The sequence below is a fragment of the Poeciliopsis prolifica genome, unplaced genomic scaffold (assembly GCF_027474105.1).
Source record: "Poeciliopsis prolifica strain line A6 unplaced genomic scaffold, Auburn_PproV2 SCAFFOLD003, whole genome shotgun sequence".
Lineage (NCBI taxonomy): Eukaryota > Metazoa > Chordata > Actinopteri > Cyprinodontiformes > Poeciliidae > Poeciliopsis > Poeciliopsis prolifica.
Window position 1 is genome coordinate 7,014,736 of NW_026562378.1, and position 27,480 is coordinate 7,042,215.

General features: G+C 42.2%; 1 protein-coding gene across 9 annotated transcripts in view; it reads right to left on the reverse strand.

Moving 5' to 3' along the window:
- Positions 1-5,412: 5,412 nt before the first annotated feature.
- The window catches only part of celf4 (CUGBP, Elav-like family member 4), a 103,787-nt gene continuing 81,719 nt past the window's right edge, over positions 5,413-27,480 (reverse strand). The window contains exons 3-14 of one of the 9 annotated variants that reach the window (XM_055027459.1): positions 26,067-26,115; positions 18,852-18,977; positions 18,067-18,146; positions 17,602-17,742; positions 15,964-16,102; positions 15,175-15,327; positions 14,727-14,837; positions 12,660-12,725; positions 12,194-12,274; positions 10,885-11,028; positions 8,433-8,611; positions 5,413-5,511 (exon numbers count right to left, since the gene is read on the reverse strand). In XM_055027459.1, the coding sequence (XP_054883434.1) occupies positions 8,484-8,611; positions 10,885-11,028; positions 12,194-12,274; positions 12,660-12,725; positions 14,727-14,837; positions 15,175-15,327; positions 15,964-16,102; positions 17,602-17,742; positions 18,067-18,146; positions 18,852-18,977; positions 26,067-26,115 (1,218 nt within the window). In that variant the 3' untranslated portion in view covers positions 5,413-5,511; positions 8,433-8,483. Of the gene's footprint in view, positions 5,512-8,432; positions 8,612-10,884; positions 11,029-12,193; positions 12,275-12,659; positions 12,726-14,726; positions 14,838-15,174; positions 15,328-15,963; positions 16,103-17,601; positions 17,743-18,066; positions 18,147-18,851; positions 18,981-26,066; positions 26,116-27,480 lie in introns of all 9 variants that reach the window. The other 8 variants (XM_055027458.1, XM_055027460.1, XM_055027462.1 and 5 more) reach the window with 8 other exon arrangements.

A 27,480-nucleotide genomic window follows, 5' to 3' on the forward strand; every position in this document is an offset into this window, starting at 1 on the left:
CATCGGTAATAGCACAGAAATAAGAAAACAAAAGAAATTCAGATTTTTCCCCTCATTTTTGTTGTTGTTGATGAAATAGTGCAGTCATCATTGAATTTTGTTTGGCAGAAAACATGGGTTGAACAAGATCAGAGCTCTGTCAAATATTGGAGTACACGATGGAAAATAAATCAATAATCAAGGATGAACAACTCGTTCTGATCGCACAGGATAAACGACCTGGCTTTGATCAAATATCCAACTTCCTCTTTTGCCACATGTTTAAAGCTCTTATGACAGAAGCAAATCGTAATCACTACTGAGAGGGGACGAATTTTATTCTTATTAATCCTAACTACGAGTCCTTTTCACAACGGCATGGATCTATCGTTACAGTGTGTATAAGGCTTTAGTGTAGTACTGCATTGACATTGAGAGTTCACTAGTGACAGGAAAAGAAAACCAACAAAAAAAAAAAACAATCGGTCTTTGAGGAAGTTCAATTCAGAGGGACGCAAATTAATCATTGGAGGATCAGTGGCGACAAGCAGAGCTCGGATCTTGACTCAAACAGCGCAAATAAATACATAAAACGCAATAAATTAAATAAATAAGATAAATAAATGATTAAAATCTGTCTCTGACATCACTTGGTCAATAGGAGCTCCTTTTTTTTTTCTTTTCTCTTTTTTCTTTTTAAACGTTTTTCTTCTCCGTCGCCAAAGAAGTGCTGAAGGCAGGAACGAGGACTCGTCTGCGGACCGCTGCTGCTGCGGCGGCGGCCCGTGCATGTCATATAAAAAAAGATTTGGTCACGTACCAACTCATAGAAAAATAATGCTGTGAAAAGCATGCATATCATCTCAGACATGACTCCTAAACAAATATCTAAACAAATAAATGAAGAGAACCCACTGGAGTTTTTCAAATGTTTCGTTTTTTTTTGTTGTTTTTTTTCTTCTTCTTCTTTTTTATAAAATAGGTCAACGTGTGTCTAAGCTCTAACTGAGGTCGATGCTCTCCCTGACTGTTTTCTGGATAAATGCCTTGGTCAAGTCCTACAGTTTTCACCATAACCTAGCAACTGTTGTTTTTTTTTTACCTTTTCTTTTTGTACCTGGTTTTAATGAGCGTTATCTTGTTTTCATTCATATATTTATATTTATATATATTTATTTAAAGTATTTAAAGTACTTTATCCAGTCCTTGTAGATAGAAGTAAAAGTCCTATAAAATATGCAAACCTATGTACAGAAAACAGAGCAAAAAAGAAATAATTTACAGTATATTCATCAGTTTATGTATATATTTATATATATTTATATTCAAACTTCTGCTCTGTTTCTTGTTGTTGAACCAAGTTTGTTTTGTTTCCATTCATTTATTTCTGTGTTGTTATTTTTTATTTTTTTCCTTTTCCCTGCCTGTGAACTTGCAGCTTTGACTCAGAGCAATTGAAGATGACCAACTGCTTCATCTCTTCCTGCGTCCCTCAGCATGAAAGCACGGGTTAAAAAAAAAGACAAGACGTGGAGGACTGCTCCACGCGAACGCGTCTCTCTGCGTTTTTGTGCAGTTTTCTCGGCGCAGCAGCGGGGAGGTCAAAAAGGGGACAGGCGACGCGTTTTTTGTTTGTTTTTTTTCTCTCTCGACGTCTCGTTGGACGGAGTTTATTCTAACGCATCTGGCTTCCTCTGAATGACACGCGCAGCGCAAAAAGAAAAGGAGGGACAACCCAGAATGTGTGGTGCAGGGTTTTTTTTGTTGTTGTTTGTTTTGGTTTTCTTTTTAAATTCTCGCTGGATTTTAAAGGTAAATGTTAAATTATTCCAACAGCTTAAAAAGATAAAAAAAAAAAAAAAGGGGCAAGACGCAAACGCCGGGATACCGGCATGGAGAACAGTTCATACCAACACTAGCAATGACACCAAACGGGAAGCATCGTCTTCCAAAAGTGTCATATAGCCTTATAAATATGCATATCTATAAATATTCATTAAGTATTCTCCAGCAGCTCGATAGGCGTTGAGGGGAGTCCAATAAATCCACGTCTGTTGACCTTTTGGGAGTGTATAGTAGGTGTTTACAGCATTTTTCTGCAAAATGCTGCAGGGAACTTTATGCTGAAAGAACCGTGAAGTGAAACAGCAGCTGCACTGAGTGGAAGGATTTGCTTCATTTAGCAGGTTCAGTCTGGCTTTCTAGGACCAGCAGCGGTCCTTCAAGCCCAACAGCTACCCCTGGTAAAGATGAGTAAAAAGCAATAAAATACTTTTTTTTTTTTAATCGCAGCACTATAATCTCTAACTGAAAAATTCAGGAAAAAAAAATCTTTAATTTCAGAACATTTATTTCCTAAGTGACATAATTATGAACACCTTTTATGACTCCTGCAAATGGAAACGTAATTGAAGCAATTTCCATTTATTTTTGTGGATGCAGGGACTTTAAATCCAGAGGCCCCTGCTTCTCTCGGGGCGGGAAGAACTTGTGAGATGGATCTTATAAACGCTTCAAAGTGGGACGGGCACAAGAAAACGAGTCATTTGAGAAGGGCAGGTGTCTGCTCGTCTGCACAGTTTGGGAAATATCCGCAAAGGAAATAAAGACGTCTGCCCACGTAAGCGTGCACATGCACATATTTACAAGAAAAGTAGTTAGAAGGGTTTAAACTACGACTGGAGGTACGACCCAGAAGGCTCAAGGGGAACCAGAACCGAACAGGTGCATCGTATTAAATTGGAATGTCGGCGAAAAATGTCTGCGTCACTAATGTGTTTGAAAAAAATACTCATACATTTGTAAACTTTCATTTTTATCATATGTCCATCAATGAAGTGGTCTGCAGTCTATCCCATGATTTTTCTTGTTTTATTTCTGAAAAAAAAAAAAAAACTAATTTTGGGGTTTCATAGTTAGTTAAATGTACAACTGTGTTCATACAACCTGCCGGTTTTTGAACCAAACATGAACTTTTCAAAGAGGTCAGGAATTTGTTGCGATGCACCTGCATGTCGCCAACATGCACAATGAGCAGCACAGCTGGGGAACGAAGCCAAAAGTCTCAAAAGGTTTACTGTTGGACAACTGCAGCAGAGAGCTTAGGATATTACGGGTCACGACCTCTAAAATAACGGCCATTTATTTTAAGGCTTTGTGTACGCATCTTTGCCAGGGCTTTGTTTTTGTATTCATTTGGATCGTGACAAGGCGATCTGACGTTTCTTTAAAGCAAATGCTTCGTGTCACATTCCCAACGTCTCGACCAACATTACAATAACGTCATAGCTGTAAATACCGCTCGGTCACTTCCCTCATTCAGCCTCCCGTTTGCTCCAGCTTCGACCAGAGGAAAGAAGGTAGTTTACAGGAGATCCACGCGCTGCTTTGATAGTTTCTGTGCCGACAGGTCACCTAATGCCCACGTTTCAAGGAGTGTGTCTGCTTTAAGCTCTGAATGCCTGTTTTCTGTCGTTTTCTTTCCCAACAGCGACGGGGGCGATTTGCTCCGTTTGCGCTAAATCTCTCCACATGGCAGAGAAATGATATGGATCCGCCTGCGTTGTTTTTTTGTTTTTCTTTTTGACATCATAATAGCGCATTGGCTGCTCGCAGAAGTGTGTGTTCAGGTTTCTTTGTGTCTGTTTTCTTCTTTCCGTCATTGTGGGAGCACAGTGCTGAGTGGCAGATTCTGCAGGTGACAAGGCACACCTGGACGTGGTGACAGCCCGTACGCTACATGCACTTTACTGAATGCAAAAAGAGAGCAAGGGTTGTGAGACGTATTCGTTTTGGTTCAAGTTTCAAAGAGAAGTTTGTGTATGCATGCGTGTGCGTGTGTGTGTGTGTGCGCTCACATGATATGTTTTGGAATAGAGTCGAAGATAATTGTCCTTTTCCTCTAAAGAAAATCCTCTTTAGCCCGATTCCCTTAAAGCCTGCTACTGAGAGGTGGCTTTTTGCATTTTTCAGATAATATTTACAGAAGATACGCTTTCTCACACGTGCTGATCTTTCTTTCTTTTTCTTCCTTTCTTTTTTTTAGCAACATGTCAGCATATAGGTTGTCAGAGATAGGAATGCCTGCGGTTTTTGGGGAGCTGCCAGATGTGTGGTTCTCTTCCCAAGCAGAGCAATGCTTCGAACTCCTCCTAAAATCTACAAAAACAAAAAAAAAATATCTATATAAATAATATAACAGCTCAACGTAGTCAGTAGCCGCTCTATGTACAGTCGCACATATATAAAATATGTGCATATAAATACATATATTTGTGATTAATATCTATTATCCATATATACCGTATATATATGAATACATTTGCTTGAATGCTCGTTATACATATATATGTACTGCAAATATAAACAAGTTCGTATATTTCAAACGTTTCGGATGTTATTTTATCTGTGAGGTTAGGATGTCGATTTTAAAAAAGATAAGGCTGTGATACGGAGCAGCCCCTCCCATGCACTCGCCATCCCTCCCGAGACAAAAACGAAAAGGGGAACAAAAATAAACATTTTGCGTACTTGTAAACTAGCGAAGTGAGAGACCCCTTTTGGTCGTCTGAAATAGTTCTGCCTGTATTCAAAAAAAGCATATCAGCAATATATATATGTATATTTACAGGGTTTTGTATATATTCGAAATGTACACTTGCTTTAAGTGCAACTCTCCGGGCAGGCGATGCTGACCCGAAAGGAGATGCGGTGGTCCGAGTATATTAGAGCTACAAGTCCTCAGCGATAAAAACGTTTGGTCTTTTGGTCCCTAAAACAACTAAGGAATGACGGATAAGACTCCCTGGAGTCCGTTGCTGCGGCTCTCCTCAGCAACGGGACAGGCACTCCGAGCTGAAGGTGGCCATCCCAAATCTGTGTCCCGAAAGTGTCACATTCCCTACCTCGGCTCTCTTCCTCTCTCAATTTGCTCCTGGCGGCTTGACGTCTTAGAAATTGGCCTTCAAAAGTCAACTGTCCATAAAAACAAAACAAATTAAAAACCCACAAAAACCCAAAAACAAAACACACAGCCCCGAAACCGTCTCTCAGAAGGATCTTCTACGGCAATCCGCTGTTCGGTTTTTAAGAAGTTTGTTTTTCCTGTTGGACTTTTGGCGTCCATTTCCCCTTGGAGAGTTTAGTGAAGTTGGTCATCATCAGTAGATTTTATGGAGGATCTTTTACTTTTTTTTCCCCCCTCTCGGCGTTCAAGTAAAACTGTCTGGTCCAGAAAAAGGTAGCTGTCATTCAAGCAGGTTTTTTGTTGTTGTTTTTTTTTGTTTGTTTGTTTTTTTTTTTAGTTGGAGGAGCTGTATATATGTGTGCAGGAGGAAAAGAAGTCCTGGTGCTAACCAGAAAACGCTCTCTCAGTTCAAAAGTTTTAGTACATCCAAAGGGAGGTGTCCTGGACCGGGTCAATGCTCGCGCTCTCTTCTCTCTTTTTCTGAAGCAGACTTTGTGGTCCAGAAGCTGAGTTTGCCCTCAGCGGTGGGTAGCAAGTGGTCAACATATTATTCAGCTCAACAAATCCTGCAAAACACAGAGGAAATAGTTTTGTCAACAACAATGTAGAAAAATCTGTCAGTCTTTGCTGAAAGTTGCCTTGCAGATTTAAAACTGCAAACTAACGAGGCCTGTAATTCCCAGAAGCTTAGTGGATCATTTCCTGTGTCTCAGTGGCTTGAAACTGAACTTTTTAAAGTTTCTAAAAGTTACAAATAAATTTCAGCAAAGTTGCGGCTTCGTTCGATGGGCGTTCCGGGAAAATACTCCTGAAGTCACTTGGTAACAACACTAGTTATCTGGTACCGGTAAATTGTAAGAAGGTTACTGGCAAGTTCTGTGAAAGTTTAAAAAACAAAAAAGTGTTCAAAAGGTAGTAAGTTCTAAAAGGTTGATGCAAATGCACTTCTTTTAAATTGATAAATTGTTCCTGGTTCTGAAAGGACTCAGTAAGTCTCATGGAAGTTCAATAAAAGTTTCTATTAAGCGCCATGAAAATAGCCCATTATAAGCCACTTCATAATACAGACCAGGAAATATGATGAGCTTATAGGAAAGCTCCAGGGGATCTCCATGAAAGTGACAGGTAATTATTATCATGTTTATAGGTAAGTTCCATGAAAATACCCTCTTATAAGTCGTCCCAGCTCCTGATCGTATCCGTTTAATAACAATTTACAGGAAGGCCCCATGTAAGCTGCAGGAAAGAATGGGCTGGGTTACGAATCAATAGGATTTTATTATAAAAAGGAAAGAAGTGGAACCAAACAATTTAAGTCTGAGGTCATTTTTAACCACAAGCTGAGATATTGCTTTTTATCAAATCGGGCAACAGGGAAACCATTGGAAACTGAACATAGGGCAAGTTTATTAGGTGACTGACAGTTGCACACATTTATGAAAGAGCGGACAAAAGAAACAGCATCAAACCCAAGCATCAGCGTTTCGAAAAGCAATTCCTTTGAGATGTTAAAATTATTTGGTTCATAGGATGAACTTTATTTACAGAGTAAAATGGGAGATAACTTTTGATTGCCAAGAAGAGCAAAAGAGTTTCATTTTGTTGTGCCTATTTGTCTTTCTGCATCAACATGCAGATCTACAGTCAGGGGAAAACTAAGTACACACTGGTGATTAACTGGCCACCACCAAGTTTGACCACCTCTATAAAACTAGGAGTTGGGTCAGTCGACGGGTCAGGAGAAACTGGTGAGCTTTAGTGCAACGCCAAGGAGGAAAGACTCCAGCAATGCCCTTAAAGGAGCATTTGTTACCGCCGATTACTCTGGGAAGAGTTTAAAGGTTGATTTCCAAACATCATTCTACGTTACATTAAGGAAGATTATTCACAATTAGAAACATTTAAGACAGCTACCAATCTTAGCAAGAGTCACCCCGAGTCGCAAAGTTCAACCTCGCATTGGTCGGAGCAATTGCGAAAACCCCCAAAAGCTCCACCTCAGACCGTACGATGCTTCTGCTAGCATTTTGAAAGTTGAAGACTAGGACAAGGGAGTCGGAAAAAGACTGAAGCATGTTAGTTTAACAGAGCTGACAGCAGAAAAAGCTTCTTCTGTCTTAAAGAAAATGTTTCCTGGAACACATTTGATTTTCAAAGTTGCATCTGAGTGAAGGAAAGCTTTCTGGAACAGCGTCTTTGGGACAGATTACGTGTTTCAGTCTCCAAGGCCGGAAATCAACGTGAATTAAGTGCTTTGAGAAGACATTGACAAAGCTGCAAACAATCAAATGCCCCGAAATATCAGTCAGTCTGACAGACTGGTTATGTTTACCGAGAGTTATTGGGGCTAAAAATGGTTTGTAAGCCACTGAATCTTAAAGTGCGTTTCCTCTATTTCCCATGACTGTGTATAATTTCAGACTCTTTAAGCTGCATCTGTTTTTCCGAACCTTCTCAGACAACAACGCAAGTGCAAAGAAATACAGTACAGGGAGAGTAGACTGGGGCTTTTGGAGTCTGTAGAAAAAGATAATGTGTTGCAAAGTATCTAGATATGCAAAAAGAGCAGAAAAAAAAACAACAAAAACAAAACTTGCGCCCCTGTACTTGCTTTGACAAACTCGTATGAGAATGCAATATTTTGCCAGAGATTTGCCCCGGGACACTGTGCAGTATGGTTCAGCTGGCTTGTGAGTGGGTGATAAGTTGCCCTTGAATGAAGTCATCAGCGGTGGATGAACGACGCGGCCCGAACCCTCCATCACACAGATGAAGGGAGGAGACAAAGAGGAACGGCACAATTACTCGCCTGAGGGGTAATAAATGCCTCCCCCGCCTCAGAACCGTTTCCTTCTCAGCGCAACACGCCGAACCATTTACCAATTATCTTTTACCTACAGGGTAACATGCGGGGTCACTTACTGCAAAGATGCTCCGCAAACAGAGGAGGCAGCGTGTAACGGAAACGCCTCCACAGCTTTGTTTGTGTTTGACCGACATCAACAAAAAAAAAAGATCTATTTCCAATATCAGACGCCTTTCCCAGGGGGCATGGATCTTTAGATTCCAGAGATAAAGAGAACGCAAAACTCCCATTTTCACTTATTTTAAATTCATAGATTAACGAAAAGACTTTACTTTTTTTTTTTTTTTTTTTTACAAACGCTCTCCGCTTTTATAACCGTTTCCTCACTCGTACTCCCTGCCAAGTCCTGGACGAGCCACATTAGCATAACCTTTATCAAATATATTCTTAAACTGTCTGCGCCGGAGTAAGACTTCACTAATCTTTACAAGCATTTTACAGATGATCAAGCTGTTATTAGGTGCCTGCGAGTGTTTTATGACTTACATAAAAGGTTATGGAAAACACATCAGGCGGCGCCATAAATGGGCTCGCCGTTGGAGCGTTTGCCAGTTTAATATTGCAGCAGTCGCGCACGCTTTGGTTCAGTTACTCGGTTATCCGGCTCAAGTGACACCTGACCTGTCTCTTCCTGTCGACGGCGGCGGCCGGCTGGGGCAGGAGGCAAAGGGGCTAGTAGGGGCGGTTGGCGTCCTTTGGCCTCTTGAGCTGGACCTTCAGCCTCTTCATGCCAATCTGGAAGCCGTTCATGGACTGGATGGCGGCCTGGGCACTACCTGGGTTGTCAAAGCTCACAAACCCTGAGGGGAGAAGGAAGAGGAGGATATAGCGTCGTCAGGTGAAGGTGCAGGAACTTTTTGGGTTTATGAGGCAACACAGAATTAGGGCTAAAGTTGTGGCTTTTCACGTAGGAGTCCTGAAAAAGAAAACATCCTTGATTTTGGATGTTCAAAGCATAAATCTTAAAGCAACAATGAAATTCTTTCAACTTTTGCACATTTGAAATACACATTAGAGATAATAAGACAAAAGAAAATTAACTTCCACAGCCCAGTAAAATATTATATGAAGCCTCCAACCAAATAGCATAGAAAAAATATGACATGGCAACACAATCCTTCATCAGTCACCAATAAATGAAATACAATCACATAGAAAAAGTCAAAATAAAGCAATGCATGCACAGTGCCTCGCAGAACTGTTTACACCCCTTGAACGGTTTGGAATGGATTTGCACTCAAGCCACTTTACACCGATACTCCTAACTAAAATCAAGTGCACAATAAATTGAACCAGATTAGTAAATAGAGTCTGTGTGTGTGTGGTTTAATCCCTGTTTTTAATCCAATGTTTTCTGTGAAGGCTTCAGAAGTTTGTTAGAGAACATAAGTGAGCAAATATCATCCTGCCGACCAAAGAACGCAGCGGGTTGGGGATAAGGCTGTGGAGATGTTTAAATCAGGGCAAGATTAGAACAGAAATTACCGAGCCTTGGACAAATGCTCTATCCATCGTCTGAAAATACCTGGAAAGAGTGTGGCACAATTGTAAAACCTTCACAGAGAGGCTTGGAAGGGGGACTAAGGGTTAGGGTTAGCAAAATGGTTTATGCCGGTGGTTCCCAAAGATTTTAGGGCTCTCCTATGGACTACAATAAAATTCCCCACACCCCCCAAAAAAATCAACTGGGCACACACATTGTTCAACCAGACATAAACCAATACACATATTTTGTTTTCAATTCCACTGAAGTTTATTTCACATTTCACAAACAAACTACAAACCATCTTTACACTTTTAAGTTTTTTCTTTTTTTGCATTCAGTGAAAAAAAAACAAAAAACTGTCCTCCCCCCACAATGGCACGGCGGCCCCCCGAGGGGACATGCCCCAGACTTTGGGAACCACTGGTTTATGCTAACCCTGGAGGATCTGCAGATACTAGCTGTGTACAACAAAGATCCGGTCTTTATGGAAAAGCATTAAGAAGGAATCCCTTGTTGAAAATTTTAAAAAAGAGTGTTAGAATCCCAATCAAAGTCCGAAATGTAACGCTCAGAAAACTCCCCCAAAATGAACGTTTTTCATCTACATGCAAAACACTATGTTGTTTAAATGAACACTTTGAATCGCCCTGAACACATGGACACAGCATGCTACCACCTCCATGGGATGGACATCGTCTTTTTTTCTTTTTTTAACAGCAAGGACAGTGATGTTTGTCAGCTTTAATGGGAAAATGGATGGGGCACAGTACAGGGCAACACTTGAGGGAAAAAAAAGGCTCTTAAAGAAGTGAGATTGGGGCAGATACAGGATTTACTTTCCGGCAGAGCAGCAACCTGGAAAACGCAGAGGAACAGTTTCGCTTAAAGAACAGCAACGTGCCAGGATGGCCTCACCAAAGTCCAAGCCGAGACCCGATTGAGAATCTGTAACTGGACCAAAAGCAGCATGTTGACAGATAAGAGCTGAGCAATGCTGGAATAGCTTTGCACTGATTTTGTACAATCCTCAGCAAAATACACTGACGAAATGTGACTAAAGGTCAAGGGGCGTGAATATTTTTACAAAGCAAATTCAACACAGTGGCAGCAACAGTAGCGTCACAATGGCAACCAATCAAACATGAAGGTTTCATGGAAAGCTCCAAAGGCTTCCTCTAAGCACATTCATGTTGTGTCATATTAATAAGCGAGCTAATTTGCTAATTGGCTGCAGCTGATGGACTCAACATCAAACGCTCTCCATCATCCTGAGCGAAGTGACGCAGCAGTTCAGGCCAAGATCACACAAATGTCACAAGAATAAAGGAATTAAAAGTCATATGAGTACAGAAATTAAAACAAGTTTAGCCTCGGAGTGAAACTTTAGGAACAAAGAGGGAGAAAGAATAAAAATCATTTTTGGACGCATGCATTTCTGCACGGCTGCAGCAAAGCGTTCTGCTTTGCCTTAATTTAAAAAGGGGGGGGCCATCTGACATGCATTCAGTGAAAATGGAAACAATTAATAGAAACAAGTAACCAGTATATACATGTATATATTTTTAAATTTTGTTCATTTTTACCCACCAAAGCATTTACTTTGGTTTGTCGCCCGATCCACAAACACTTTGGAGGAGATGACATTACCGAAAGGCAGGAACATCTGCATCAGCTCTCCATCCCCAAACTCCTGAGGGAGGTGGTAGATGAACAGGTTGCACCCCTCCGGACCTGCAGGGGAACAGCAAAAAGGAGGCACACACACACGGACGAAAAAAGGGGAGAGACGGTTGAAGAGGAGGGGAGAAGAGAAAGACAGGGTGAGAAAAAAGTAAGTTAAAAAAAAAAAACTGACCTTGAGAGAAGATTCAGTCAAAACAACTGGTACGTCTGGTAAAGATTTGTCAAAAGTTCTGTTTTGTTTTTCAGTATAATCATAAAGAAAATATCTAGTTTTATTTGTAATTTTGTTTAAATAGTCACATATTTTCACAGGTTCTCTTTTTTGCTTGTTTCTCAGCAGGATTCAGGTCTGGGGAGAGTGACAACCCTTCCTTTCACCGTTTCCCCTGTAAAGCTTCATAGTTTTCCAAGAGTTCATAATACCAGGAACTTCAACATCTCTAAACAGAGTCACAGTCGCACAGATTCTCCATGGTAACCACTTTGAGACGCTTTCTCGCTCGTTCAGCCTTTGTTTTGCTGCGGTTCCACTTTATGCAAATTACATATGCAGTGACCCGGTGTCGACTCTCCAACCAAGTAATACTATGACTTTCCTCTGAGGTTATCAGAGCTGTCCGACTGAAATTGCAGTAAAACAGTTGCCTCTCCTCCTATTTTTGTATCTGAGTGTCTTCTGATCAGTTGACAGTAGTTTTAAACATGTTCACCCGTCTTTATAGTTTAGTTTTCCTTTACCAAATCACCACTAACAGCCTAAAACCACAGACTCGTCACGGTGGATCGGAGCGCTTTTCATCTCCTCCACTAGAGGGCAGTAATGCCCCGGACATGAGCCTGCTACCCCTCGGGGTCATCAAGTTTACATGAGCAGGTTTACAGCAAAAGTTGGGAGATGCTTCGTTTTTTTTTTTTTTTTTTTTTTTTTAAATCTTGTTACTTTGATTCAAAATTCACTTTCAAAGGACCTTTCATCTTTTCAAAATTATTTGTCACAAATTACGGAGAACAAAATTGGGAGCATTTAGATTCGGCTGATCTGATTGAATGGCTGCCTGAGTCTCTCAGACACAAAGGAGAACAACGCAGTAAAAGCTTGAAAGAAAAGAAGAGCAAAATGAAATGTTTGCAGTACTGTCTGTGTGCGTGGATAGGTGTGTGTGTGTGTGTATGTGTGTGTGTGTGTGTGTGTGGGTGTGTGTGTGTGTGTTACCTTCTCGTTGCTGCTGTGGAATGATGGGTGGAGGATGGGGGAAGGCTTGGCTGATCTGACCGTATGCGGCGGGGTAGGCTGCTGAGACCCACACAAAGACACGCACGCACACACACACACGCGCACACACACACACGCACGCCACGCATCAGATAACAGTCTTGAACACAGCGCACACTCGAATACATACAAACAATGTGATAGGATTGCACATATATATGCAGGAGCACAGCAAGCAATCGATCAGATAGCGCACACAATGGAGTCTACGTGTTGCACAAACACCGCCGGGGAGAGAATAAACCGATCCGGGTTGGACCGGGAACGCTACATGATCAAAATACCTCATTTGAAAACAGGAGTGCTTATCTTTGCACTCCTCTATTTTTTACTTTATTTTATTTTTTAAAGGGTCTCAGATGTAAACCAAAGACAGACACACGGAGGGACAGAGTGACGGACAGACCTGCGTACTGCTGGACTCCTGTGTAAGCCTGCTGGAGGGGGTCGGCCGCGGTGGGACTCTGAGCTGCTTCAGCGGGGAGAGGAGGAGGAGGAGGAGGAGGAGGAGAGAAGGAGACGGACAGAGAATGTAGATGGAAGAGAGGGCACGGAGGAGGAGATAACAAGGAGAACAGTGACAGGGAGGTTAGAGGCAGCTCGCTTTTCCTTCAGTGTGTCCAAAAACTTTTCACTTGGTGCTCCTGCTGAAGCGTTTTCAAAGTAGCTCTGGTGTGCTGCTCTTGAAAACAAGTACAACTCTGAGGAAGTAAAGAGACGAAAACGCAGCGCAGAAAACAAAAAACAACAAAGAAGACGAAGAAGAGAAAGAAACAAGCAAACAAAAGCGAATCCAGAGCCTACAAAACGGTTTTCATATAAGATAAACGCGCAGCGGCGGACGCTTCCGGCATCACGAGTTGGCGCCGCACATCCAGGTTCGTACCTGCGCGCGTGCGCGTGTTTCGCTACCTGACCTGTCTCCATGTGTAACGCGTGCACACTGAGACCTGACGCACACGCACACACACGCACCGATAGACCCAATGCGACTCGAAACAGCCGAGAAAAATATCGAACCCACTGTGAACCGACACTGACACCCAGTCACAGATGGCCTGGAGGAAGAGGAGAGGTAAGGGCTAAAATAGAGCGCTATAAAAGTTACAGAGTGTGAAATCATACTGTCGCTTTCTTTTCCAACCTGGGAGACGCTGTTTTGCTTGCGGGGGGGCCAACAGGCAAAGGTTACTCTCAGGTCACGATCACGCTCGTGCCTTTCTCAAGTCCGTCGAGAGCGCGCGCGTCTCACTGGAAGTTTGTGCTTGCTTAAACTTTGGAAACGTCCGACTTTCAAAATGTCATTTAATTGCAAATTTCAGAGGATATTTGGTTATTCCCTGATTCGGTGCCTCGCAGAAGTACACCTTGAGACTTTGCACATTTATATAGCCTTTTATTGCAATCTTTCATTTGATAGACCAACATAAAATGGGGAATTGCTTTAAAGAGGAAGGAAAGGGATTTTTATTTTTATTTTATATAATTCAGCATTTTGTGCAAGTAAAGGTCTAGAAAAATATGGTTCATAATTTGTGTCCGACATGCTGAGTCAATACTCTGCAGATCTGCCGGAGACGGACGAAGATTTGAAACCTTTCTCAGTTTCTTCTTCAGCTCAGTCTGACTATCTGTGAGCAGCAAGTCAAGGTTTTCTTCACATTCAACAAGAGTTCTAGCATGATGGGTCACTAGCAAGGTGACCTACGGAGACACCATGCTAGAGACCTATTAGGTTCCTTATAGTCATGTGAAAAGGTTGCTTCATTTCACGAACGGCCTTTGTGTCGTTTGACTCTCCTGAATTTTATTTATTTTTGTACTTTTGGTGTGAGTCAGGAAAGGAAGTTGAGCTAATCTACAAACTTCACAAAAAGATTCAAACAAAGTATTGCAAAATTCTTTCATAAAGGTTGTATTTGTGGAGCGCTTATCTGAACGATGCCCTGCGAACACGTTCTACCGTCTCCGCTGTGAATCACTGCAGCTCCCCCAGAGCTACCAACGGCCTGCAGGCAGCTTTTCAGATCCTTGCCCTTCTTGCCCGGTCTGTCTCTCTATGTCAGTCTTGGTCTTTATCTCCCCGACAAGTTCTTTCTAGACGCGGTTTGTTTCCCGATGTTCTCGGAGGCCTTCGCAGAACAAATGTTTTTACCCTGGCGTTAAATTTCACACAGACGGAATTTGTTAATACTTTTGGAAGGAGCTGTACAAGTTGCTTATGTACAAATCACTTTATGTAGTTTTTGCAAAACAAACTAGAATGTTCTTTGTTAATAGGGAGATCTATTTAGAGGATGCATATACAATATATGAGCTTCGAGATATTTTGTTCATTGTCAGAGATTAGAAACCCCCCCAGTTTTCTTCAGAAATGTCACAACAACCCAAAAATATTTAGGATTTGGATCTTCCCGACCGTTTCAAGCCTGGTGAGAGATGAGAGTGAGGGTGGGTGGGAGAGGAGCGCTACCTTCAGAGAGAGAGGAGAGGAAGCAGCCACCCTGAACCCCAAAACAACTCCGCGGAGCCACGCCCAAGCCGTTTTTCTCTGAGTCCTCCCTAAAAACCACCTCCTGCAACACTGTGGAGACAAGAGTGTAAAAGGGAAAAAGCAGAAAGAGTTTTCTTCATCCATCCCCTCACTAAAAAACATTAAAAACAAAAAGCACGAGCCACGGCTCACCACACAAGCTCACACTCGCACCGTTAGGACGGTGAAGAGGCGCTCACCCGCACGCCATTTATTTTCCCTTAACAACATGCTGTAGAGCTGGTAAGATGTGCAATCTGGAGCCGTGCTTCTAACTGGTCTGTGTCTATAAAGCTTTGCTATCTTCAAGCACAGCAAACAGAACGGGGGAAAAAATCTGCTGTTTCTGTGACTTCTTAAAAGATGCTCCGAAGACAATCAAACCTACCCGGGTAATGGTGGATCCCGTTGGTGAAGACAGCTTCTGCCGGCGGCTGCCCGTTCGCCTGGGGCGGCGGCATGCCAGTAAAACCATTAACGCTAATGGGGGAGGGGATGCTGGTCACTGTGGGGGCGCTAATACCTGGGGGAGTGCTGCCACCTGCAATCACAGAAACATTGACAAACATTGTTTTTTTTTTTTTTTGTTGTTGTTGTTTTTTATCTCTTCCTGAAGACATGATGGGAAAGTTCGGTTTCGACCGGCTACCGAGTCACGAAAATGTCAGAGGGGCTGGTCCAGTGGACTGGCGAAGACACTAAATGTCAGGGCTGATTTCTTGGCCCCGTGTGACCCTCAGGGTTACACAACAGCCATTAGACCTGAGTCGCTGAACTAATCCTGCAGAGCAGTGGGAAAAAAGAAAAAAAAAGGTGTCTACATCTTCCCAGCCGCAGTTGGATTCTTGGAATTTGATCCATTTGCTTCAATGCATTTCACCTTCAGCGACGGCTCCACGATTATTATTGACACCTCTGACAAGACTTAAAGCAAACTGTATAATAATGTTGCTATTCTTCATAGAAGTTCTTTCTTTTTTTAATATTTAGTTTACTTTTGAAGTGAATGATCATTGGGAACACACCGCTTATGACCAGTTTCACCTAATATTTATATGTATAGAAAAAAGAAATAAAATGTCCCCTGAAATTCTTCTATTTTGTTAGAATCAAAAATGCTACCTCCATGCTAGCTATTCCCAACAGGCCTTTAACCCCTGACCTCCAGCGCTAATACCTGATGTGGGGGTCAGCGGTGCTCCGGGAAGGCCATTGATGGTGGCCATGTGCTGCATCTGGGCTGCTGCGAAGGCCGCCATAGGACTGAGGTAGCCCCCCTGTCCTACAGACGCCATCAACGCCGCCTGCTGCTGCACCTGCAGGATGAGGAGGAGGAAGAGGAGGCGGAGGAGGAAGGGGATGGGAGATGGGATTAGAAAGCAGAGCACAGAGTAATAAAAGGAATGCCGCTGTCTGTGAGGTCACTGAGATGAGAAAGACAGATAAAAGGAAGAAGTAGGGCTATAAAGTGAAATGAGGTACAGCGCAGAGACAAGAAAAAGAGGCTATTAGGTAGAAACCAGGTATTGATTCTTACAGAATATCTATTCCCCAAACCGAGCTCCTGTTTTTTAAGACTAACGCGAAAATCTGACATGACCTCCATTTCCTCTTTGGACATTATTTGATATTTATGGAGCTGTATACACAACCCTTGAACCTTTTGTCACATTCTGCCATGTTCAAACCTCATATTCAATGTGTCTTATTACCGTTGCATAGACTGTCACCGAAGGGCGATTCATCGTGAAGTGGAGATGAGTTAAACTGTCGAAAGCTTTCCTGCTCAGCCTCTTTACTCTGACACCACAAAATAAAACGGAGCACGACCTAAATAACAATGAACTGGTTCTCACCATGGTTTAGCTCTATTTCAGTATAAATCCATCTGCTCTGTGGAAGCAGCAGAGACTCATTAGGTAAAGTGAATGAACAAACAGTGTCAAGAAGGGGTTTTAAGTCAGCGGGACTCTGGAGGAGTTGCAGAGATCCGCATCTCAGGTGGGAGAACTGATTGATAACTATCCTCTCCAAAGATGTGGACTTTATAAAAGAGTGGCAAGAAGGAAAACCACAAGAAATCCTGTTCACAGTTTGGTTTGCTGGTCAGACCAGCATTTTGGTTTACAAAAAAAAACACTTTTTTTTTTTTATAGTAGGGACAGGAATGTTGGCCAGAGATGCTAAATACAAAAGAAAACCAGTTAGAGGCTGAAAAAAACTTGAGTTTGAGTGGAGATTTACTTTCCATCAGGACAACACCAACCCCTAGCATACAACTAGAGCTACAATAAAGTTGTTTAGAAGAAAGGTTATTATCGCTGTCAATCATTCTTATGTATGCGCTGCTCACCCGCCATCGCTTCTGTAGCTTCTTCAAGACAGCAGGGCCAGCCATAAATGCAAAGTCTAGTTAGCATGGGCACCAATGACAGTGGATGATCAGTTTTCTTTTAACCTCAAGTTATTAGTACATTTAGCAGCATTTACAAGGGTGTGATTGACAGCACTAACAAACTCTGGTTGGTTGTTTTTCTGTGGAAGCAATCTACTACTGCATCTCTTCAGACAGCAGTAGTAGCACAGGGAGGAAGTGGAGGAGATCAATCTTTTCACAGTTTACTGTCCCAGTTGACTGTTTTAACAACAACAAAAACTATAAAAGTTGCAGCTTTAACGGTTCTGGTTGCAACATGACAAATGTGAACTGGTTCCAGGGGGAACAATCTAGTCACAATTTGAGTTTAACACACTATTCGCCATAAATAACTCTTGATGGAAACAAAATAACTAAAGGTATCTGTGTGACTCTTGCCTGAGCGTAGGCTCCATAAGCTCCAAACTGCAGGGCCATGGGGTTGAAGATGCCCATCTGACCAGCCATCTGCTGCATGCGGCGAATGGTGCGCTCCTTATCCGTGTCAGCGAACTTTACCACCAGACTGGACGAGGCACCCTGTACACCCACCCACACCCACGCACGCACACACACACCCGGCAGGACAAGTTAGTGTGGTTCGATTGACAGAGGACATAAGCTTTCATTTGTACTTGCACACCCATGCTGCACACACATGTGCCTTTATGCTTCCTGCCAAGCATAAAGGCTACAGTTGGTGCTCACTCCACTGAAAAATTTAGAATGGGTTGCATCCAAAGGACAAATCTCCTCCATGGGGATAATAAAGTTTAAAACTTTTAAGATCAATCAAGTGCTAAGTAACTGTTTTGGCTATGTGACTCATCGTTTTCTTTCTCTTCACAGCCACAAGGTACTCACAGGCATCGTCTGGCTGCCGTGTAGTGCACCGATGGCTGCCTGAGCTTCAGCATGAGATGAGTATTTTACAAACGCACAACCTGAGGAAAAAGACCCGGAGAGTAGAAGAAACGAGTGAGGTGAGAACAAAAGCAACAGCATTTCTAGTAACAACACACACACGCACGCACACACACACACACACACCCCCACCCCCACACACACACACACACACACACACACACACACAAAGGCCTGAGTTAGGAGTCCAGCTCCTTGCATTTTGTTACACTACTGGACGCTTGACAAAACGAGCCGCTTTGGCACCAGTGTGGGATCCGCTGCATTCTGACGCTGCTTCACACTGACAAGTGTCACTGATGAATCTGAATGGTCACGTTCGCAGTAATTATTGGGCAAATCCAGCTGAGTAAGCAAGCTGACGGAGCCTCGTTAATGGAGCTTCATGCAGGACTCAGAATGATCAAGCACACTGCAATTATCAAGCCGAGTTATCACTGAACCTCATTGATTGGCTGCTGATCCCACTGCTGAACTTTATCCAGTGAACCTGTGGAGCACCTGGAGAGCATTTTAAAACGATCCTTTTTTTAGTTTTTGACATGAAGCCTGAGGTTAAACAAGGAAGTTTAGTTAATTTTTCTTCCTTCCTTCGGATTCAACTTATGTTGAAACTTGCAGAATGAAACGGTTGTTTTATATTGCATTTCCTTTTGTGGTCATGAGCTTGCTCACTTGTGTCAGAGAGGTAAGAAAAGAAAAGTCATCATTGTCACAAATTCTACCTTTGCTGTTTCCATCGGGACCTCGGAGGATGGTGCACTCCTCGATGCTGCCGAAGGACTCAAAGAGGCGCCGCACGTCATCTTCTGACTGCTGCTTGTTAAGCATGCCCACAAAGAGCTTTCTGTCTTCTAAAAAGAAAGGGAGAGGAGGTCATGATCAGAGGATCAGATGTGCCTTCAGATGGAAGCCTTAGGAATACACAGAAAAGGTATCAAAGGCAGGTTTAGCGAAAGCCTTAGCGTGGATCAGTTTTGATGCTGGTGGTAATGCACAAGCACGCATGTTGTTCGTGTGTTAACGTGACGCAGCAAAAGCAATGTAGAATAGCTAAAATGCTGCAGTGTTGAAAATTTTGGTCTCACTTTTTTAAGGTAAACTGTCAAATGCTGTTGCGTTTTTAAAGGACGTGATTGTTTGTGCCTTTGTGTTGGGATAACGGGTAAAATTTGCATCATTTTACTGATTTGAGACAGAATTTCGACATGCCATCACTGTCTTGTTTTGTTCGTTCCTGACCATCTAGGGATGAAAATGTAATGGTCTAAACAAAGTTAATGAGTGACCCCCAGGTTGGTCAGATAATTGTTAGTTGAAATAAACACAAATCCTTATCGGTGTAGATAGAGCGTCTTCCCAGCGTAGCAAGAGGTAAAATAAGGTTGTTATCAGGTTGTTGCTGAAACATTTCAAACTAGAGCCGAACATTTGGTGTTTCAGAGTTGCAAATCTCATGCTGCAGGATTTTTTTCAACGTGTCAAAAAATTATGAATCCGTGGCAGCCTGGTTTAGTTGGGCAGAATTGAGAATAACAAATACAGATGGTGTCGTCCTCAATGGACTCTCGCAAAGGCTTATCTGGGCCCCAGTTATTGAGGGCACCGAAATAATTTGATAGCTAGAGGAGATGTGAGCGTGTTAGTAGACGGATTTGTGTGCAGAAAGCTATTTAATATCAAAAGCCCCACTTTCACCGTAGCCTTCAACGCCAAACATGTCAAAAAAGTGAACTTTAAATGGATTCTTCTCAGCTCCTGCTTTAGTCTTGGGTTCTTTGACCGACCATGCTACATTGCTCCAAAGAAAGGCTTGGCATAGTTAACATTTTGGCTGTTCTTTGTAGGGACATTTATTTAATTTACCTAAAGCAGCATATCACCACTGAAACATGCAGCAGATGTGCAGAGGCGCGACTGCGGTAGAGTATTTTAGCGATGCTGAATATCCATTTGAAAACGAACAGTGAGGTAAAAATATAACGACCATTTAAAGCATTTATAGAAAGATACTCAGAAATAGTTGTTAAATGAGAGATGATACCAGTTTACTTGAAAGTCCTTTTGCTGTTTTTATTAGTATTTAACAACTGAGGAATGAAAGTAGTTCAAAATGCCCTTTAAAATCAGTCCAAAAGTTATCAGCTGTTCTCAATAGTGTTTTATTGTTGAAAATGCTTTTTAGCAGTGAGTCTAAACCCTTCAAGGCTAAGGGAAGAGGTTGCCATCGGTTGAAAACTCACTTCTATTCATCGACTCCACATCTGAAGAGGCCGGCCTGGTGGCGCTGGAGTAAATAAATGCTGCAGTTATTCAATTAGTTCTGGACTTCATCTGCAGCCCCTTGCTTTGTACCATCTGGACTCTGTGCCGGTAATAATGCCACAGCACAAACAGGCCGTGCAAAGCTTCCCTCTTTCCACCGCTGGCTGTGCTTTAATGTTGCAGGTCATTAAAAAGCTCCTTTTGTTTAAAACTCTATTGAGATCTGGGTAGTCATTCCTGCTGATTTTACAACATATAATACTGCTACGACAATAACATCCAAGAGAAATCAAAGGAAGATAAAGAGCTCTTTTCTGAAGGTTGGACGGCGCTTATTAGACCTTTTGCTTTGAGAGATAATTTCCTGTCTGCAACACGCGAGCGAGCAACAGCCACGGCACAGGTTCTTTTGAAAGTTCACTAAAAGGGAGAAAGAAACTAAAATAACACGTTATACTTTATGGCCGCAACCTGTCACACGAATCTGGCATTTTTTTATTTTTTTCTCAGAATCAGAAGATCCCACTTCCTGTAGATAAGGAATTGCACCTGTCACAGGTGTCAGGCGGGAGAAAAGACAGATGCGTTGGTGTTCCTGTCCTCAGGGCTCAAATCTAGCTGTAGTCGAAGTTCAGCTCCACCGGATCTTACTCTGTGTGCAAACCACAAGCTTGCCGGCATCGTTATTAACTGCGCATCAAAACCTACGGTTCAATCAGTGGCCAAAGACCAGCTTGAGTGCATCTTATGGCTACATTAAATTGCATGGAAATATAACATTTTTACAACATAGAATTATGTAGTTTTAACAGCAAAACTGTGTAAAATAACAACAAAAACATTTTTTCTATTACTACTTTTAACAATTCTTTAGTTTCTGCAGGCTTACAACCTACTTTGTCGTCAATAGGTCTCTTAAATTCGACCAAAAATTATGAACTTGCGAGATAGTGAAGAAAAGAACAGGGTTAGATATGTTTTTAAGAAAATCAATAACTTAATAAGAAGAAATATAGATAAAAATCCGATCATATCTTCTTGTGAAATGCTAATATCATTTTCCAGAAGGTCTTGACGTCTGCCTATTATCCCAAAACTACCAATTCCTGCTTTGACATCATTCAGCAAATTTAGGAAATTGAGGAAAAAGGAACAATGGCCGCTGCATTGTATTAAGATTTATGCGTCTCAGTAAAAATATTTTTCCGGATCTTGAGTTTACATCGGATCTGAACATCAAAATTAATAGAAATTACACGGGACAACACAAAATGATGCTTGAAGTACATAGTTTGTGTTGTGAATGTATATTAAAATACGGTATAACTTTTGATATACAAGTTTCTGGGAGTGGTCTTGCATCCTGGGTTTTAAAGGCGGACTAGAGCACCGGCTTACATTTGACGAAAGAAGTGCATCGACATGTTTCCTTTCTTCACCTGCCATAAACATTCAGATTTGCGGGGAATGGATGTGCTGTTTAGAAATTGATGAGCCGCAGAGCAATCGCCTGCGGAAAAAAAAAAAGAAGTGCTCTGCAAATTAACGCGTGTGCAGATGCGGATTCTCTGTGGGCGCCTGCAGAGTGAGGGCGCGCGCGCCGGCTGCGCCGAGCGTCCGTTCCCCCCCTCTGCCTGTGCTTAACAGGGCGTCCTTGCCGAGTCAACAAGACTAATCTGCGCTCCGGCCTTGCACCGGGTGGGCTGGGTTGGAACGAGTGTTTACAAGAGTGCACCTCATATCACAGTGGGAGGACACACACCTCTGCAGACACACACACACACACACACACACACACACACACACACGACTCTCCTTAGCATCTTGGTGGGAAATATGAGGTGAAATCTGAGTATTAAGAGCAGCTCACTTACTCACACGCGTGCAGAGAGTACAAGTCAGTCCTGATCATCTAGTTTTCCTAGAATGTTCACAAAATGTCTTATTTTATGACTAATATCAGAAATCCTCTTTATTCACAGCCTCTGTGATGTTTTATAGATTTCCAACATCTCACCTTAAAGCACAATTTTTTATTAGAAAGCTTAACTTTCCCAACACATTTAATGTCAAAATATAAATACCTACCAATGGATAGCTTAAAATAAGCTGTGCCTTGTTTTATGATATTTTGTAATAGCGTTTTTTTTTTAATATTATTCTTCAGCTATAATATCAGGCAGGCAAAGTGTTGGTATTGAATTTGTTTTCTAATTCTTACAACAAACCTACGTTTGTGACATGTCACAGTTAATATTTAGTATTCTTTAAAGGCTTGGCAGATGTTTCAGTTTATTTTCGACGTTTAATCTTCAGTTGTAAGTTGGGTTTGTCGTCCGGACAGTCGGACGTGTTTCTCCGTTGGTACAAACACGGTGAAGGAACTGTCAGCCCCCAGACTGAACAAACACTACAGCAGGCGCACACACAAGTATTCGGATAAATATCCTCGAGCAAGTCACAGCTAAAGCTCTTTTTTTGCAGCCATCAGCAGGCCTCAGGCATGTTTCTGTCCAAAGGTTTCACTCCTCTTATCAGAATCAGTAAAGCTCCTTTTAATCGATTGGTTTCTCTTGCTTTAAAGTGTGATCTATTCATTTTTTATGGTGCTGAAGTTGGAGTCAAACCAGAATGTTAATGTTCTGGTTAATCTGGTCCAAACCCAGTTTGGGACCGTGGTCCAGTTGCGACAAGCTGTTTTGTGAAATAATTTGAAGGTAGTGTTTTATTTTCATTATGCCACCCATTATGTGCAATTCATTAGTATCACTGTCAGAGAAGCAGAGCCTCAGCATGATGCTACCACCACCGTGTTTGACATTTGATGCAGAGTTCTTAGGCCTGAAAGCCTTTCCTAGTCTCCACATGTCTAGATTTCTCTGTCAGTGGAACCAAACAGCTCATATAAAATCTGACCAGAAAACGTTTTTTTGTTGGGTTGTGACTCTGGTGTATCAGTATGTTCTCCTGGGTCGGTCTTGAACCTACCCAGCATCTCCTCTCATCTAAAGCTGACAGTTTTGGCCCAGTTTGGCCTGAAAGTCGGGTTTTCCGACCTGACAGTGATCCAAAACACATCAAAGTTAATCACGGAAGCCCTGACTTAAGTTTTCTCAGCTCTGGTCTCAGTCATACTGATAATTTGTGGACCGTGATTAAAAACTGAGTCAGTGCCAGGAAGCCAAACAATTTAAATTAACTCTCTACCCTTTCTAAAAAAAAAAAGAAAAAAAACTGGTCAAATCTTCAGCCTAAACAAAGCCTGGACCGTAACATGATTTCTCTTCAGCTTGCTAAATAACATTCATCCAAGTATTAGATATTAGTGGGGTTATGCATTATGTATTTGTGTAATTCTAAACTGGATTTCAGAAAATTAGCATTTATTTAAAACTTTTTTACACAATTCCTACAGCTGGGGATTTAATGAAGTTGCTTGTTGTATGAATATTTCTACCTGAAAAACAAACAATAAATGCATAATGACATATCTGGAAACATTTTAATATCTGCACTCATGATGAATGCGTAAACTTGGATGGGTTTGGATTTGCTCTGACTTTGGATCCACTGTCCAAGCTAAACAAAGTTCAAACTTGTGTTTGCAGGGGAAAACAATGAGGGGGGAAATATTTTCCTGAATATCCTACTGTACAGACAGTAAACAGACATCTCCATTTAAGCCAGTTTCACTCGGCTCAAAGCAAACAAAGCCTTTCCTTCTCTGAGGCGGTGTTAAACTAGTCAGTCTTTAGCTCTTCGTTTAATATCCATAGATTTACACTTTCTTTAAACGTGTCAAGTTTTTCTGCAGTCCTGATCTATACTGATCAATACATTTGCATTTATTTTTGGACTATATTAGGAACTTTAAGTATTCCACTTTCAAATCACTAAGTTGTAAATCCTTTTGGCAACTGCAGCAAGTATTTGTTACAAACACTGGCAATAATATGTTTTCCTTTGCAATAGTGGCCATTAATTTTTTGATAAACCAACATGAAATACTATATAATTGTGATGTGAATTATTTTACATGATTTTGAACTATTTTTGAATATAAATTGATCTGTCCTGCCAGAAGAAGGTAAGTTTCTTTTCTTACCTTGATCTGTCAAAGGACTGCGGATGTGATGTTTAAAAGTTACAGTCTGATACAGGGCGTCACATGGTGACGTTTACTTAATTTAATTGTACATTGTCTCTTTTTAAATAAAATTACAGTTCAGAGTCAAAGTCAAAACAATCAATCACACACTTTTAAGCAGACCAGCTGACCAAAAGGCACTTAAAGTTCAAAAGGTCATAAAAATCCAATTACCACTCCTACTACTACACCTAATGATAATTTCACTGTGGATTTTATGGTTTTAGGATTAGTGAGTCTACTTCTCTATGATTTACACAGAGAGCTGCACTGCATTTCATCTAGTTGTTTCATGGTAAAGGGACCCCCTTCATTTATTTACTTATTATTTTCATTTTTCCTCCCCCTTCACAGTGCACTACTTGCACTACTTTGTGTCCACCAGATAAAACGAGACGGATCTCGTGGCTGAAACGCGTCACACCGATGGAACCTGCCAGGCACGGCGCCCCCCTTTTCCACTCGGCTCTGTGAGACGTTGTGCCCTGGCGGCGCGGCGTTTAGCTTTGAAACTTTGCAGCGTGGAGAACAGATGAGAGACGAGAGGGAAGGACATCCGTACAGGAACAGATAGACCTCCCGTACAGACGCGTATGCATGTCTTCTGCTGCTCGCTCTTTGTTTCCTCCCGCTCGCTGCTTGCTTCAGTTTTCTCCCGCTCCATCAATCACCCTCCACTCCCCTCCACACACCCCGACAGCAGGCAGACTAAATAGAGGAGGATGTTGCACAGCCTCTCTTCCTTTCTTTAAAGGTTATTTTCCTTTTTTTTTTTAACAACAGAGTAACGCCTCTACTTTCTCTCCCTAGACTTCTGTTGCTTGTCAACCTTTAGCCATTTCCATGTTGCGTTGCTGTTTCTCTCCCCTCTTGTTTGTGGATAAAAAAAAAAGAGGAAAAAAATCACTTTGTTGCCAATTATATTAACCACTTGAAGGTCTGAGACACTCTGGGCAAAAAGATGGCTTTGGTCTTATCTCGCACAGCCCTGTGATTGATGTCAAGAGTGGGTCACCAAATGTCTAGACATAGAAAATTTCCTTTGAGCCATCTTGGCTGTCAATAAAGCTCCCTGTGTGAAAAGAAAAAAAAAAAAACACCTTTTACCCCCGAAGAACATTTAATCTGCACTTTGCTGTGACACAAGTCCAACAAGGTTTGCATTGTTGCAAACTGATTTTTACAGGTGCTTTTGACAGAGGAAGCAACTTTGTTTTCTTGCATGACAAGACGTGTGCTTTTCTTCACGTCGCATATGACGACAGACAGGAGCTGCAGGCTGAGCCGGCCGGAGGCGGGCGTGGGGGGCGGGGGGTTTGTTTACATAATGCGTTCTGAACGCTGGAGGGTCCGGGGCCAGGCTGCGCTGTCAGCCCGCGTCGAGGCGCTGGCCGTCGTCTCGACGGGACAGATAATGGTGAGGCTGATGTATGCAGGCAGCAAGGTTGGAGTAAAAAGAAAGGGAGGGTGGAAGGAAAATAAAGTTTAACAAAAAAAAAAAAAAAAAGCAAGGAAGGGCATACACTACCTCCTCGACTCTCACTGTCTGCTGGCTTCACCTGGATCGGTCTGTTCATCTGTGACAGTTTGAGAGAGAAAAAGAGGAGCGAGAGGGAACAAAAAAAGAGAAAGAAGAAGAGGCCGGTTAGCATCATGTAATGGTTGCATGCTTTCACCTCCCCCCTCACACCCTCAATACAACGTTCGTAAAATGACTCAAGCAAATGACAATTTAAGTGCATTAGAAATCTCCAAAGCTGCAGCGCTCGTGGCCATCGGGGGGATGGCTTGTTGGTTCTATGGGCTGGAAATATTATTTGATCTGAGATGAAAGGGGGAGAGAAGGGATCAGCAGAGGGAGGACAGGAACGATGGAGGAGAGATAACAGAGGGTCAGCAGAGCTACGCGCATGCCATCATAATTCACTGTGTTAAATATCGATGTGAATTCGGACACTCATGCACACATTTATTCAAATTCTTGAGAACCCGGAGCTCAGTTAGACTGAATAGAGGAGGATTGTAAGCAACAGTTTTCCAAGTCTTTCTTTACGCTGGACGTGGGTCATTTTCTTTTAACTTGGCCATTCTAACCCACTAAACCTCACTGTTGTGGCTCGGGGTGTGTGTTCAGGCTTGTTAACCAGCTGGAAAGCGAACCGCCAACACAGTTTCAGCTCATCTGCAGCTCCTAACAGGTTTCCTCTGATGATTCTCCTGTATTTTGCTCCATTTATCTCAAAGTCCAACCAGCTTCCCTGCACATACAGATGAAACGCGTCCTCACAGCGTGGTGTCGTCACCACCACGTTTCATCGTCGGTACAGGGGAGGTGGATTGTTAGTTTTTTTGCCACATGGCTTCATTGCCCGGCATGATTGACGTTTCATCAAACGTTGAAAGCTTTAATTCAGGCACCAGAGTACAAACTCCTCCTGCATGAGTTCTCAAACTGCTGGTTCACACTACAAAATGTCCTGGCCAATCTTCTTTTAGTACACACACACACACACGCGCGCACACACCTACACACTCTCTGTCCCCCACTGAGACCTTTCCACACTATGTCCGCCGAGGCTCTCCTTTCATTTCACTCCTGCCTGTCAAAATTTCCCTCTCCGCCTCGCCACCCTGCTAAACGCTCTCCGCCAATCAATTTTTAATAATGCCAATCGCCACGCTGCCAGGAGGGATGGAGGGAGAGGAGAGCACAGGAAAGGAGGAGATGGTGGAATCTGAAAGATGAAAGGTAAAAGAAAAAAATTTGGAAGGTTTTTTTATTATTATTTTCTGGTGCAATCTTTGTTTTGCAAATTGTGAATACGTTTTTTGTTTTTTTTGTTTTGAGTTTGTGGATAAAGTCATCATCTTTATAACGCTGCAAGCTTTTTCGAAATGCGAAGCGAAGCGCGTCCACACGGGGCGAAACGTTTCAGCCCACA